The 14,147-nt window shown below is 37.4% G+C and overlaps 1 protein-coding gene across 13 annotated transcripts in view; it reads right to left on the minus strand.

Annotated features, from left to right (window-relative positions):
* The window catches only part of ncam1b (neural cell adhesion molecule 1b), a 117,119-nt gene that overhangs the window by 22,253 nt on the left and 80,719 nt on the right, over positions 1 to 14,147 (minus strand). For 9 of the 13 annotated variants that reach the window (XM_008424972.2, XM_017308141.1, XM_008424978.2 and 6 more), the window contains 4 exons: positions 10,586 to 10,615; positions 4,132 to 4,282; positions 2,231 to 2,418; positions 1,789 to 1,885 (listed from right to left, as the gene is read on the minus strand). In XM_008424972.2, the coding sequence (XP_008423194.1) occupies positions 1,789 to 1,885; positions 2,231 to 2,418; positions 4,132 to 4,282; positions 10,586 to 10,615 (466 nt within the window). The remainder of the gene's footprint in view (positions 1 to 1,788; positions 1,886 to 2,230; positions 2,419 to 4,131; positions 4,283 to 10,585; positions 10,616 to 14,147) is intronic. The other 4 variants (XM_008424974.2, XM_008424977.2, XM_017308142.1 and 1 more) reach the window with 1 other exon arrangement.

A 14,147-nucleotide genomic window follows, 5' to 3' on the forward strand; every position in this document is an offset into this window, starting at 1 on the left:
CATAAAAAAAATCATTGTTCACCACCCACTTCTCGATCCATTTTGGGGAAAATTACATTATTAAAAGTGTTTAACTAATTGAAACAGTAATATCTGAGTTCTGGTGGCTTTGCGGGATTCCTACACTCTAAAGCAAGCTTCATTCTGTCCTGCATCACTTTGATCTGGGAAGTAAAAAGGAATACTGTAATTAATGTGGTTGTACAGGTTTCTGCCTGCAGTGAAAAATGCAGCTTTTTTTTCTCTAGTCACTTCAGATGGTGGCTTAAAACCTGCATTTTCTCCTTTCCTCTCGTCTTATGAAGACGGGTGCATTCATATGAAGGTGTAACATTATTAACTTGTACTTTTCTCAAGAAAGCATTCAGTTGAATTATGCAGATGCAAAGTAAAAACACAGCGAAGTTTTATTTTACACTGCACCGAGGGCTTTGATACAAGACGCAGATAACCGTTACTGATAGTTGAGCTGATGTCTTTTTATCAAAATTTATCTTCTATCTAAACAAACACCGCTGCTTTGTGTAATCTCATGCTGGCTGTTACTGCAAAATATATTTAAAAAAAGGAGTGTAAAATCTGTTTTACAGCCCAGAGCAAAACATCTAAAGCACTACTCTGTGTTTTAGGTTGTTTTCACACCTGATAGTCTGGTAGACTCTGTTTGATTTTTGGACCAAAATTGCAAAATATGTTATATGGAGCGGTTTTTCACACTGCATTATGTCAAATCAACCAAACCCTATGAAAAACCTGTTCACCCTCTTGTCTCTTGAGGCGCTGAACCAAGAACCACTGAAAGAAACAGCACAAAAACATCTGAAGAGGACATTGAGTGGAACTTCCTTCTTCATGAAATGTAGACAAAAATGAAATGCCATCAAATTTTAGCGGTTGTAGGATTTCTCTTTCTTTGGTGAAAAACCACAAGCCTTTTCTCCCACTAGTGCTGGACATTTGTTTTGGTTGCATTTACACTTTGTGCTTTTGGAGTGGTCTCCGGTCCGCTTAGCATTCACATATGCATTCAAACCGCACCAGAGTTCACAGCAACCAATCCAAGACCTAGGTTTGTAGGCTAACTAGTTTGATTAATGGGGATAGTGTGAATGTACCCTTAAGTTTACTTCTGCTACAATGGTACTGCACGTTTTAGCAAGTCAAATGTAAGACTTAAAACCTGTGAACTCAGCTTTGTGCTTCTCACACTGCAGATTTCGCTCTCTACAGCTTTAACCCCCATAGTGCCAAGCTTAAAAGTTTTGTTTTATTACCTTATCTCGAATTGGTTGGCAGTAGAAATCTGCCAGTTGCATCCAGGCAGCTGCTAATAAATTTGATAGAGGCAAAAACGCTAGCTAGCTAGCTAGCCAGGGTAGTTTAGCGGCTAGTTACCGGTAGCCTCCACCGCCTTGAGTCACAGAACTCAATGAAGATGTTTCCGAGCAACTTAAACTCTTGCCTAATAGAAAAGTCCCATGAGAAAAGAAAGCTACCATACATTAAACAGTCTTGCCTCAACAAAGTTTAAGACCTGTGACTAACAAATTAAAGACCAACATACATTTTTAATGAATTTAAGACATTTTAAGGTCTTAATTTTACACACACGCAAACACTTAACACTTTTTAAGACATTTTACAGATGCTCGGACACCCAGTAAATATTTAACAGCTATTACTGAAATATTCAACATACTCTGCTGAGTTGTATTTTTAATATAATTACATGTCAAGGCCAAATGCTGTAAATAACAGTGAGATTTAAACCACAGCCTCATCACTGACCGGCCTGAATGAGCAGGAACTCCTTGGACTCTGTGCCCATCTCGTTTGAGGCAGTGCAGTTATAGCTTCCAAAATCATTTTCAGACTCTGGTGTAATCTGGAGGGGAGAAGAAAATAGAGCAGTGAACATATGAAGGGAAGCATGGCTAAACAGATGAACAAACTTATGTGTCAAACACCATGAAGGTGACCTTTGTGTTTGTCCATCAGAATAGCCTATTTTCATGTGTTGCCATGAGCCTTCATGCTGCTGAATTATTCATGGATTCCCCCCGCCCCCTGACAATGAGGCTAGAAGAAAATCCCCTTCACTTAGTCTATGCTCATGAAATCTTGATGACACAAGGTGATGGGGGGTCTGGGATGTGTCTGTACACATGGGGAAAACTTCATGCATACATTATGTATGTTTACATTGCAAAGTATACTTTAAAGTCAGTACCTGTAGGTAGCTGGATAAAGGAGTTCTGAAGATTTTGATGTTGGTGGTGTTTGAGTTTGGAAGCTGGAGTCCATCTCTGAGCCAAACAATTGACACATCTGTGGGGAAAGCCTTGACCTCGCAGCTGATGTTGACTGGGTTTCCCTCCCATGTGTAAACCGCAACTGTTCCATGGATCTTAGGCGTATCTAGGAGTTAAGAATGTGATTCAGAAAACTCTTTCAAACAGCTGATAATATTCTTTAACTTGTTCATAGTTCTGGTTGGAAATTCAGACACATTCATTATGGAGCTTTTAATGATTTATTTAATTTTGTAGTGTGAATATTTATGTTTCAGCACATTTCTGAGCAGAACTGATTTAAATTTTTTTGTTTGTTTGCTGCAGAGAGGCACCATTCAAGCACACTCCAAAAGATTTCACAGGGTTAAAGTTGGGATGTTACCCTCGGCTTTCTTTATCCGTTCTAGTTTCAGTTTTTATAAGTATTTGGGATCCCAGTCCTTTTGCAGCACTCAGTTAAGTCAAAGTATTGCCCAAGAACTGAGAGGATCCCAAGCAAAACAGAAACCCCTACTTAAAGTTTACGTCCTTCATTGACAACTGAGTTTCGGAAAGTTTTATAATCAGAGGAGACAAAAACTTGTTTTATCTGTACGAACCAAAAAGTATGTTTGCAGCAGTCAAGTTGAGGCTTTAAAACCTAAGAGCTATGCACCAGCTATCGAGCTCAGCGGTGGCAGCATTGCCAGAGGATGGAGCAATAAAGAACAAGGAGTACCTCCAAGTTCTTCAAGTCAAATGAACAGCTACCTGGTTGAAACTTAGACACATTTTGGTTTTATAACAAATCGGAATAGAACAATGATCACAAATGGAAATCAAAACTGGCAGGAAAGGATACAGATTCCAGACATAAATCTTCTGCAATGACCCTGACCTCAACCCTGCAGAACGTGGTTGTATCCTGCGGCAGGATAACAACCAATTAACTAAACTCTTTATTCACCTTGGAACTTGCTACAAAAATGTTGCAGTCAAGGTGGAAGTTACTAAGGAATATAGTTTAGATTTATGACCTGAGCCCAACTCAAACGAGACAAAAAGTTCAGGCCGGGTTGGGTCAGTGTTATTTGCTTGCCTGCGATCCATACAGCACAGAGAAAACCAAACGATAATGCAAAATATAAAGTTGTTTTAATCTGCCTATAGTCTAGAGTAGATAGCTTAACTTGTTGAGAAAATAAACACAGTAAAGAGGGTGCAGAAGTTAATCAGATCATAACAAACACAGTAAACTGCATGCACACGCAGCTCTGCCCTGCTCTGTTTGAGCAGCAGTGGAGATGGGATCCTGCAAATCACACATGCCAGATGATTTGCACTTGAGTATCTGAACTTGACTCACCCTGAGGTTACAACAAACGACAAGATGGAACTGGAAGATGTTAATCACAAGCTAAATTTGGGACACTGCTTATCTAAATGGTCTACAATCAGAAGCAGTAAAATCGTAATTTAAAAAAATTAGGCATAGGTCTATAAGTAAAGTTAATTAGTCAGGTTGGATTGGGACACATTGCCTACGGATTTGGGTTGGGTTGGATACTGAGGAACGTGTTCTCACATACTAGTCAGCCTGTATACAGAATTTTGACCCTGTGTAAATTACAGATGGTTCCCCAATAGTTTAAAATTTGTTCCCCATATGCTTTACTTTTTTTCCCTTAGGTTTGACTGTCTAATCATGCCAAATTTGAAAAATAATGGCTCAAATAAATAATTAAAAGCCCAAAACATCCACAATATTCATGCCCATTGTGACTGTAGGTTCACCTAAACCTGACCCTCAGGAACCATACTTATTTTCCAGCTAAGCTGAAGACAATGCAATACTCACAGCGGACCTCCAGATAAGCGGTCTGTTCGTCCTCTCCGATGGCACTACGAGCTGTGCAGAGATACTGACCGGCATCTGTATACTTGACATACTTCAGAGTGAGGGAGGACACACGAGCATCACTCCTTACTACTACATTTCCATCTGGACTCTAAATGGTAGCAGAAAAAGGTTTGGTGTAAGGGGGAAAACAACAACAAAAAAAGAAAACAATAGGACTTCATTAATGGCTATATTGCATTGGCACATTCAACAATTTTGTAGAAAGATGTTTGTAACCTGAAATGGAAAAAGAAAAGTAAGCCAGCCTTTAATAAAGAGAGTGGACATTAACTTAAGAAAGGAGGCGAACAGCGCTCGATAAAGACGTGGAAACATGGGTACGGTGATGACGAGGCAGGGGAGCTGGTAAATAATAGATGGAAGACAGCATTAAGAACCATCTAGAGCTTTTCACATGGCAGCTACTAACTTGTGAAACATGCTGATGCACAGCTGCAGACGGGGTGCTCCACGGTTTCACTTTTACACATTGGCTGACATGTTTTTTGTTACATCATCCTCACTTAAGACAATTTTTCTTTTATTTCCCCATTTCTTGACATTATTCATTATCAGATATGTTATGAGGCAGCGATGTGCACATCTAGTATTTACTCCGTTTTCAGGGATGTATCAAGTCACCTACTATTTGAAACCATGACTGTAAAAGCAGTAAGTGCGCTACTGTTGTTGTGACTGTTTTTATCATTTGGTACTAAAACTGCCAGACTATAAGGTTTCTGCTTTCAAAGAGCTGTAGTGTAGCATATTACTGTAAAAAGTCCCATTARCCACTTGAATTTTATGATGATAGTCGTTTTTCAATATGGCCGCCATTCTGAGCTTTTTAAGCCAATTATTGCCATCAAATGTTACCCATTTTCATGACTTGGATGAACTTTGTCAAATCGTGTTTTCTTATTCAGGCAACTTTAAAGTGATATGTAGAAGAATCAGCAATTGAGGACTTTGCTGTTTGTGAATCTCACACCAGTCGTCAACTAGACAGAGACAATGTGTGACAGACTTGGTTAGCGCCAACTTCTGCTAATTTTTAAAAATATGTTTAGTGGTTTAGCAGCAGAGCTAAGATTCTTGTTTAGTGAATTTATGGTTAGTCAACCTAGATTTTTTTCCAGCATTGGCAATAACTCCTGCTGATTTTAATACAAAAGTATATTCTCCATTATAATATACTTTTGTATATTATACAAAAGTGTATGGCCACAATGGCCACTGAAAAATGTCCACTAGAAAAAGATAACTGCAGATCAACAAAATATAAATGATTTTTGGCTCAAAATATGTAGGTTATGATTTGACACCAAACATATTGATCTATTTGGTGATTTTAGTGCAAACATGTATTTTCCATGACAACCATGGTGGCACTCTTGAAAAATTACAAAAATTATTACTAGACATGAGTGATCAATGGGTCAAATTGATCATCTGTGTAATCATTGGTGCATTTAGTACAAAATACATGATCCCTAATGACCATCCTGTAAAATGGTGGCCATCTTGAATTTTTCAGTAGCTTTTTTTTCTTTTTGGAAAAAAGCAAGACCCATTGAACATTTATGGCAAGTTAACTTCTTGTATACACATGTGAAAGATTTTCCTGAAATATTCAGCTATCTTCTGCACCAGTATTTCAATGCTTTATTCATTTAAAAGACAAAACAAATTAAAACATGACATCCTCAACATAATCAGATCCTCATCTACCAAAAAACCAAATAAATTGACTTTCTTTTTCTGCACCCATTTGTACAATAACGTTATGCATCTGTTCCTTTAATAAGGTGCTAGACCTGAATATCTAAGCGTCTCTTATGGTTGCCTTTGTGGCTTTGATCCAAATTGAAAACAAAACAATGGCAGAATGCTTTTACATAGACTGAATTAGAGCTCAGCCTGGGAAGCCATTTAAGAGAAACAGTGTTAGTTTGTATTCAAATTGAACACACAAAGCATGTCTAGGGCATTTATTATGCATAGAGGGTAGCGGGAGCAGGGAGACACTTACATAACACACACTACCCTTTTCTTCTGACCCCTGTGCAGATAGCTATCTCAGTCGACCCCTGTGGTGCTGTTTTCGATTGCTGCATTTATGCAACATGCCACACTGCAACTAAGCATTAGCGCCTACTTTAAAAAAAGCTTTATGTATGGATGTTTTTTTTTTTGGGTACACTAAATGTAATTTGGGAAGTAGCAAAGTGTGTGAGAGATCCCAAAAATGTGGGACGTTTCGAAATATCCATCAACATTTCAGTAAATTAGATTATTATAAAATAATCTCAGCTAATTTAGTTATTTTGATTGAAAAAGCTAAACTGCTCCTGATTCATTACACACAGTGAGACATATCTTATTTTCTTTTAGTTTGGATAATTATGTCTTACAACATATGAACATTCAGTTTCTCTGGGATTACATGAAAAAAACGACTAATAGAAATGCTGTTTTGCTCGACACAATCATCTTCTAAATTGTCAGTTGTCAAGTAGACGGTAATCAACGCCCTCAACAAGTAGGGTGTGCCAAAAAGAATAACCGCTAAAGCAGCTGGCTGTTCACAAAGTGCTGTGACAAAGCCTATTGATGCAAAGTTTAGTGGAAGAAAAACCTGTGATAGTGAAAGTTGTAGAGTTCTTAGAGCTACATGGGCCAAAATCATACTGTTGAAAGAACTCATGGGCCACAAATATGATTTTCTTTTCTGTTCTTTTTTTATTGAAAGGATTAACAACTTTAACATTTTTTTCTTGTTAATGTCCCAAAAATAAACTATACGAGCAATATTTTAATATACACAGATGTCTAGACAAGGAATCTTAAAATATGAAAAGCTTTTTGCATGTCTTACATATAGTTAGCAGAAACAATATAAGGCAAATGTTTTTATCAAATAAGTTTGTTGTATTTAGCCTTAATTCAATGACTAGGTGATCCCAAGTCTGGTGTTAAGTGAAAGTTGCAGGATATATGTGGTTCTACTGGCTAAAAAAGTGAAAGGGGCAGTATAAGCTTAGGCTGAACAAACATGGTGTGTTATGAGCAACATCTCACTGCAACGCTGGTAAAACCATTCAAGAGTTAATAGAGGAGAGACGCTGTGATGACTTCCTGAAGGCGAAGGTTCAGAAGGAACAGGAGTTTTTAAAGAGACAGAGACCCAATTTCATGGCATTAAATTACAACAGGGTTTCCCTCAGTATATTATAAGCCTGTCAGGCCACCAGGCTTTACTTGTGCCCCCACCAGGCTAAAGATTGCATAGTTTTTTTTTAAGTCTTTTTAAAATGTTTGCATTTTTTAAGGCTTTATAGTTAATGTTCAGATATTAATCTTCCAATCTTTCAATAACACATAATTATCAAGTAATATTTTCAAATTTCCTGTCAACTTGAAACATTTTATAACTCAAAAACATGACGGGCCGCTGGATGAATGATTGGCCTACCGCCCAACCACCGGGCTTAGCAAGTTTTCTGGGGGAAACCTTGTACAACGTGACATGTTTTAGTTGTATTTGACATATATAACTTCTTGGTTGTGCTATAAAATGGCAGAATGTGCCTGGAAGATACATAATACTTTAAAGCAAAAGAAAAAGCCATCAATCATATAAAAGACACTTTGCATTGTACATAGTATTTTCCATTAACATTTGCTTAACTGGAATCTGCAWCTTTTTTCAAATGTCTTGCTCTATGGACATTTTGCCCACTATGAATTTCTGGGATATTTGCAGGAAAAATCATTTAATTAAGACTAATTAATTACGTAATATTCTAATCTATTTTTATGAAAAAACAAAAACAGATTTTTTGGTTTTCATGAGCTGTAAGCCATATTAATCAAGATTAACAGCAATAATAAAATACATTACCGTGTGTAATAAACCTTTACTGTGCATGTTCCACTGCTTGATTTTTAACAACTGGAATAAATTAATTTTTCATACAACTTTCTTGAGATGTTATACGAAAAGCAAAAGCTTTTCAAAAAAATTTTAAATCAGATGGAGGAGAAAAAAAAACGCAGACTTCAGCATCCTTTACTAATAAAGCCAAACTAACAGCAGGGTATGACAAGTAATAATTCTTTTTCTCAAACCAAAGAGCGACTTTGAGGAACCTCGGAGCATAAAATTGACACTACATACAGGACAAGTTAAACTCATGTCTCATCAAATATAAAATAGGCCGGCATACAAATGTACCTTCCACCTGCATGGCTTATTAAACGAACACACTCAGTATTCTCCCAGTGCTTCCAAGCCTTCCCTCCCGTGTGATTTGTAATTGGATGTCTTGCAGAGAGACACACACTGATCAACTCAGAGTGCAGGTGAACTAAAAAAGCATATCATTATGTCGGAAAGTGAAAATTATTATTGCCTCATCCATTAATGAAATCTAGAGAGCTCATGACTAGAACCCACACGTGCTGCAAAAAGGCCACCAGGAAGTCTTTTTTAGATTTCACTAGAAATATACTTACTACGGACAAATGAATGTGTCTATATGAATAAACCTGTTGCAGTTTGTCGGCCATGTGTATTTGTTTCTGGAAGAGATCATTTTTCTTAGTCTTATGTAACTGGGGGTGAATTGTTTCAGGTTTTAGAGTTTCCTGTTTTATTTTGTTAGAATAACCGCCTAATTACAGATCCAGATGGCCAGGATGAGTCATTCATTTTTGTACTGGGGGAAAAAAAAGAAGAAAAATCGAGTCACTTTTTGCACAAATTATCAGTGATGCAAACGTGTTCCGACAGTGTTGGCAACCACTGCTCACACACACCTGAAGAGGGATGCAACCCCCTCCCTCATCAGAGGTGAGCAGTTACTCTAAATATCTAAAAATTKAACCTGTCAAATTGCATTCAATATTAACATTTGACCTGACAAAATATTGGCATTATTTGCAAACTCTGAGCATTAACGCATATTTGATTTCTAAGACTATACTAAATTCTCTTTATTTGAAACATCTATGAAAGTAAAAATAGCGAGCCTATTTCAGGACCCAAAATGATCTGAAAGTACAGCATTGATGTCAAAGCAAAATTATAAATAACTGTGGTAACTTTAATATTCAGCATTTCACATAAAGCAGGGGATCAGTGACGCACTTAGCAAAAAGAGAAGATGAATCTGAAGCATTTCTGATCGTTTCACTCAGCGCTGTGGACGGCACAGTAATGACGGAGATTTTCTCACTAATTTTCACACATATGGAGAACACATTTGATGGAGACATAAGCGTCAGAGGGCTGCTCTTTTCTTCAGACGATTTTTAAATTTTATTAACTGGCGGTCCTTTGTTCATTTCAACTTTTTCAACCCAAATAAGTCTGATCTACATACTGCATGAGGATGGCAGCAATTTTGGAAGATGTACATTTAGAGCGGTTGCATGAAAAGGAAAAGATGTGGAAGAGAGAGGTTACCTCTGGATCATGAATGTCTGCCATAATGCCATGTCTGACATAAAAAAAAAAAATTGCAAAAAAATCCAGCGTTTGATTCATCAGATATATCTGAACAAAACTATGTTGAGGATTCGTGTTTGAGTAGAAAAAGTCACAGGTTTGAAAAGAAATAACCACTATGTAAAGTGCCTCGCAAAAGTATTCACATCCCTTTAATTTTCACACATTTTGTAATGTTAAAACCACTAACACAATTATATTTTACTGTGATTTTATGTGATAGATCTCAGGAAGCACAAAATTGAACATAATAGGAAAGTGTTCAAATATTTTATAATTTTATTTTCGATTTTTAACAAATATCTTAGATAACGCTCCAGTTGCTAGCTTTAGCTTTAGCCGTCGTTCCATTAAGTCCAATTGAGTTCACTGTTGGAAAAAACCCCAACCTCCACAGCATGATACTACCACCAATATGTTTCAAGATAGGGATTGTATTTCGTTAAACACAATCTTTAAGTAATATAAAAAAAACTTTATATTACTTAACTTCTTTTGGCATTAAGCAATAAAAAAAAAAAAAAAAAAACACACACCAAATTTTCCTATTATGTCCCAGTTATTTCCTACACTTTGTTAGCTTATCACATTAAGTCTGGATAAAACACACTAAAGTTTGTGATTCTAACAAGTCAAAACGTGAGCAAATTGAAGGTGTATAAATACTTTTCCAAAGCAACGACTGTGCTAAAAATGTTGTGTTCGAACTGGCAGAAGTGAAGCTAAAACAGACAGAATCCCACCAGCACCACTTTCTCTACTGCATCATTCTCAGCGTTTTATACTCTCGTTGACCCTTATTTGATCAAGAATTTTGATCTGCATCCATTCGGAATTGAATTAGACTTCCCTGACGTGAATGATGGATGGGTGGAGGAAAAAGCCATGCATTTAGAATACCTTGTGCTGCTCAGGCCGAGTCCATGATGCCTGCAGAGGACAGAGAAACAACAGACAGAAGGCAAAGCAATTCTTAGAAGGTAATCCTCATCCTCTCCAGAATGGGATGCAGCACATTTCATACAAGTATTAAGTGTCCGGATTATAGCACTTTTCTTACATCCAAAGTGGCCTGGTCTGAATATCTGATTTTGTTAAAACCTGCTGCTGTCTTTATTTATTTATTTTTGTTCTTTTTCTTTCTTTCACTGTGAGAAATTTTCTAACTAGAGAATTTAGTGAATTTTATGACATTTGCAAACCAAAACAAGGTAGGTCTATTGGAATCATGAAAGGCCTTTTTTTTCCAAGATAAGAGGGTCCTTGGTTTATCAGGAGGATGTGATTCAATTACAAGGCAACAACAGAGATAGGACGGTCTTCTTTGGTAAAGGAGATACAGCAATTATCGACTCGCAATCCATTTTAGTCCAGTCCTGCTGTCTTTATTTGTTAAAAGCCTCTTCTCTGCACCGAGGCACACCGGTTAGCAAGCTTGTCATTGAAGTCACCGAACAACACTTTTGGGCTTTTCAATAAGCAATGAAGGATTGAAAAAAAGGCAATTTCATTGGAAGGTCTTCCAGAAAATAAATCTGTGCCTGCAAGAGTTCTGCAAGTAGCATTTTTCTCCCCTGGTAACAAGCTTTGTTCTCCAAAGAACAAAAGGATGACAGCTCCCTTTGTCACGCATTTAAGCCGCAAAACAAAATATTTTCTTTTTGTTTGTAAATGATACAATTAAAAATGAAATATAACCCACGCTGCTTTAGAGGTTTTTCTTTGACTTTGAAGGACCACCGCTTGGTTGTCGTGCTCATGTCTTTGGGAAATTAAATGCAATTGTTCAAAAAGTTAATTTGTTTTGAGATCTGGCACGGATTTTACATATTTTCAGCAGCTATTGAAGCTCAAACATTCTCTGTAAAGCTGTTCCTATAAAATCTAAAGCTATCAAAGCAATGCCAGAGAGCGTTGTTTTCTCCAGCTGTGTGGGAAGAAGGGTAGTGGCGCCCAATCTGGATTGCTAGCTTTACTATTTTCTCTACTGTTTGTTCAATAAGAATGTCAGTAAATGACAAAAAATGTGAAAATATAACGAAAGGCGCTGAATGTAGGTAGCCTAGTGACACAAATCACAGTTTTTTATGTGACTGGTGTTCTGAAGAATTGTATTAGAAATGAAAATGTTTTTCARCAGCAGTATTTGTGTTCGTTCTTTTTTTTATGATAGTTCTGTAGCTCCATAAAAAAGCACAAAGAAATAGTTCTTATTGTCACTATAGTAACACAAAACGCAAAAAATTGTGATAAAACTTTAAGTCTATGTCGCCCACCTCTGCTGTATGTCTAATTATTACATTTTGTTTTTATTTCATAAAATAAAATCAAAGTACATTTATGTTAAAATGGGGCTAATGAGTAACTTTTCATAGCTGATTGAATTTCTTATGATGCACAAACCATGTCGTTTGAAACGGCAAATAATACATTTAACAAACTTAAATACTTCTCTTTAACAAATGAACAAATATGAAAAGAGTTGCCGCCAGTCTGCAGCAGGAATATGTAAAACACCCTGTTAAGAGACTGATGATTTTTCGCAAGATTCTGAGAGCTATTTGTCTGGAATACATTTCTTAGACCCTTCCTCTGAAGGAGTATGAGATGTTGCTTTAGAAAGAACATAAACGGCTCGAGCCACTTCAGCCAGAAAAGAGGGGTGTTAACGTTTTGACAGAACCTCGCTGCAATCCTATTAGCTCAAAGAAATTGACAAAGTGGCAACGAGTTAAACTGTCAAACCAGACCATTCTGAAAACTGTAAGCATCTGTCTGAAAGGTAACTGACTTAGTGTCAGCTGCAGGTGAAGCTAGTGGAGTCGACAGGTGGGAGACTTAACTGGAGTTTGTTCTTTCTGCTTGTTGTACAGAGATAAACAGCCATCTTTTTTCATAGGAAGAGACATGAAATGTTTAGCATTAGTGCTTCTAAAAAAAAAAAAGGTAATTTAGTCACATGTGCAACCAATATTCTCTGAGCCTTTCATTAAGATGCTAATTATGACTCTAAGTTCATTTTTTTACAGCTGTGTGAACAATTGCACGTTTGTTTTCGAATTAAAAATTTTTTGCAATGCAAAAATTTCAAGATCGTCAGCATTTTCGTACTTCTCTAACATACATCCAATAAATTGCAGAGTTGTATCACATCTCGGCGGATAAAGTCTCAGAAACAGCACAGACTTTTCGAACCAGTGTAGACAACATGCTACATCCAATTAAAATCACAACACTGAAAGAACTCCACAAGACAGAAACCTTTGCGGACAGCATGCTCTGTGGTGATGCTGACGAGAAAATGTTAAGCATGTCAATGAGATGTGATGGCCTACAAAGCAGGAACACGCACACATAAAAAAAAACCACATTATTTAGATGCAACAAGCAGAGTGATAAACAGCCATTTCATCAGATGCAGTGGCGAGAAAATGCAAGAGGAAATGGAAGCAATCTACTGGAATAATAATGGGGCAAAACAGTGAATCAAACCATCAATATTCACATCTAAAAGCACTTCTGTATCATCGTTAGTGCCTCGGCAGAAGGCTTATAAAAGACTTACGGCGTGTTTAAAGTCGACCGGCTTTACATTAGCTAATTCCTTTAATATCCTTGACAATCAGCACCTTTTCTCAGTGCCAAGATAAAGACGGTAAATACTTATGAGCAAGGGTTTTATGCAAAGCTGACCGTTCATCATTAAATGCGGCGTTTTGGCTGTGTTATCCGAGCGCCGCCAAAGAGCGGTTGCCCAATTAAAACGAGCGACTCGATGGCGTGGAACGTCGCCACTTCGTCAGCGTGAGCGGTAAGCGAGCTGACGAGCAGCCGCCGTCGTATCGGTGACGGGTGCTTATCTGAGGCAGAAAAAGGACGAGGAGAGGACACCTACCGCAATCACTTCAAGGAGGAAACACCAAGAACAATGTGCTGCCGGCACCCAGGAGAGTTATCAGGGTTTTTATTTTCTCCTCCAGCCCATTGTTACTCCCTTCCACAGACAATAATCCTCCTTCTGTTCTGACTCAAACTGTAATGTCAGCGGGGAAAAAAGAAAACAGCGACTGGAGCAAATAATTTAGACACGTTAACAGAACCTTGACTGTGTTCTTGTTTTTTTAATCTAAAACATCTGATTAAGCTTTCTGTCATTGTCCTGAACCATTTATATATGCTGAGCCTTGGAACATTTCTATTGTTTCAGGACAAAATGAGCTGCAGCCACCCTTATGCCACATCCCATCACACATGACCTGGCACATTAATAACGAGGATCCGGAACAGTCCGGCCCTCTGTTCCAGCTGGAAACACACAAACGTAACGCACAAGTTTCTTCACACATATTACTACTGATAAAATCCCCTCTCTGGTCTTTTTAGCATAAAAAAAAACAATTGAAAAGCCGAGGAACTAATTCATAGTGCTTAACTTGATTTTGCAACAAACAAAAAAAAAATA

The sequence above is a fragment of the Poecilia reticulata genome, linkage group LG13, assembly GCF_000633615.1.
Source record: "Poecilia reticulata strain Guanapo linkage group LG13, Guppy_female_1.0+MT, whole genome shotgun sequence".
In the NCBI taxonomy this organism is placed as follows: Eukaryota; Metazoa; Chordata; class Actinopteri; order Cyprinodontiformes; family Poeciliidae; genus Poecilia; species Poecilia reticulata.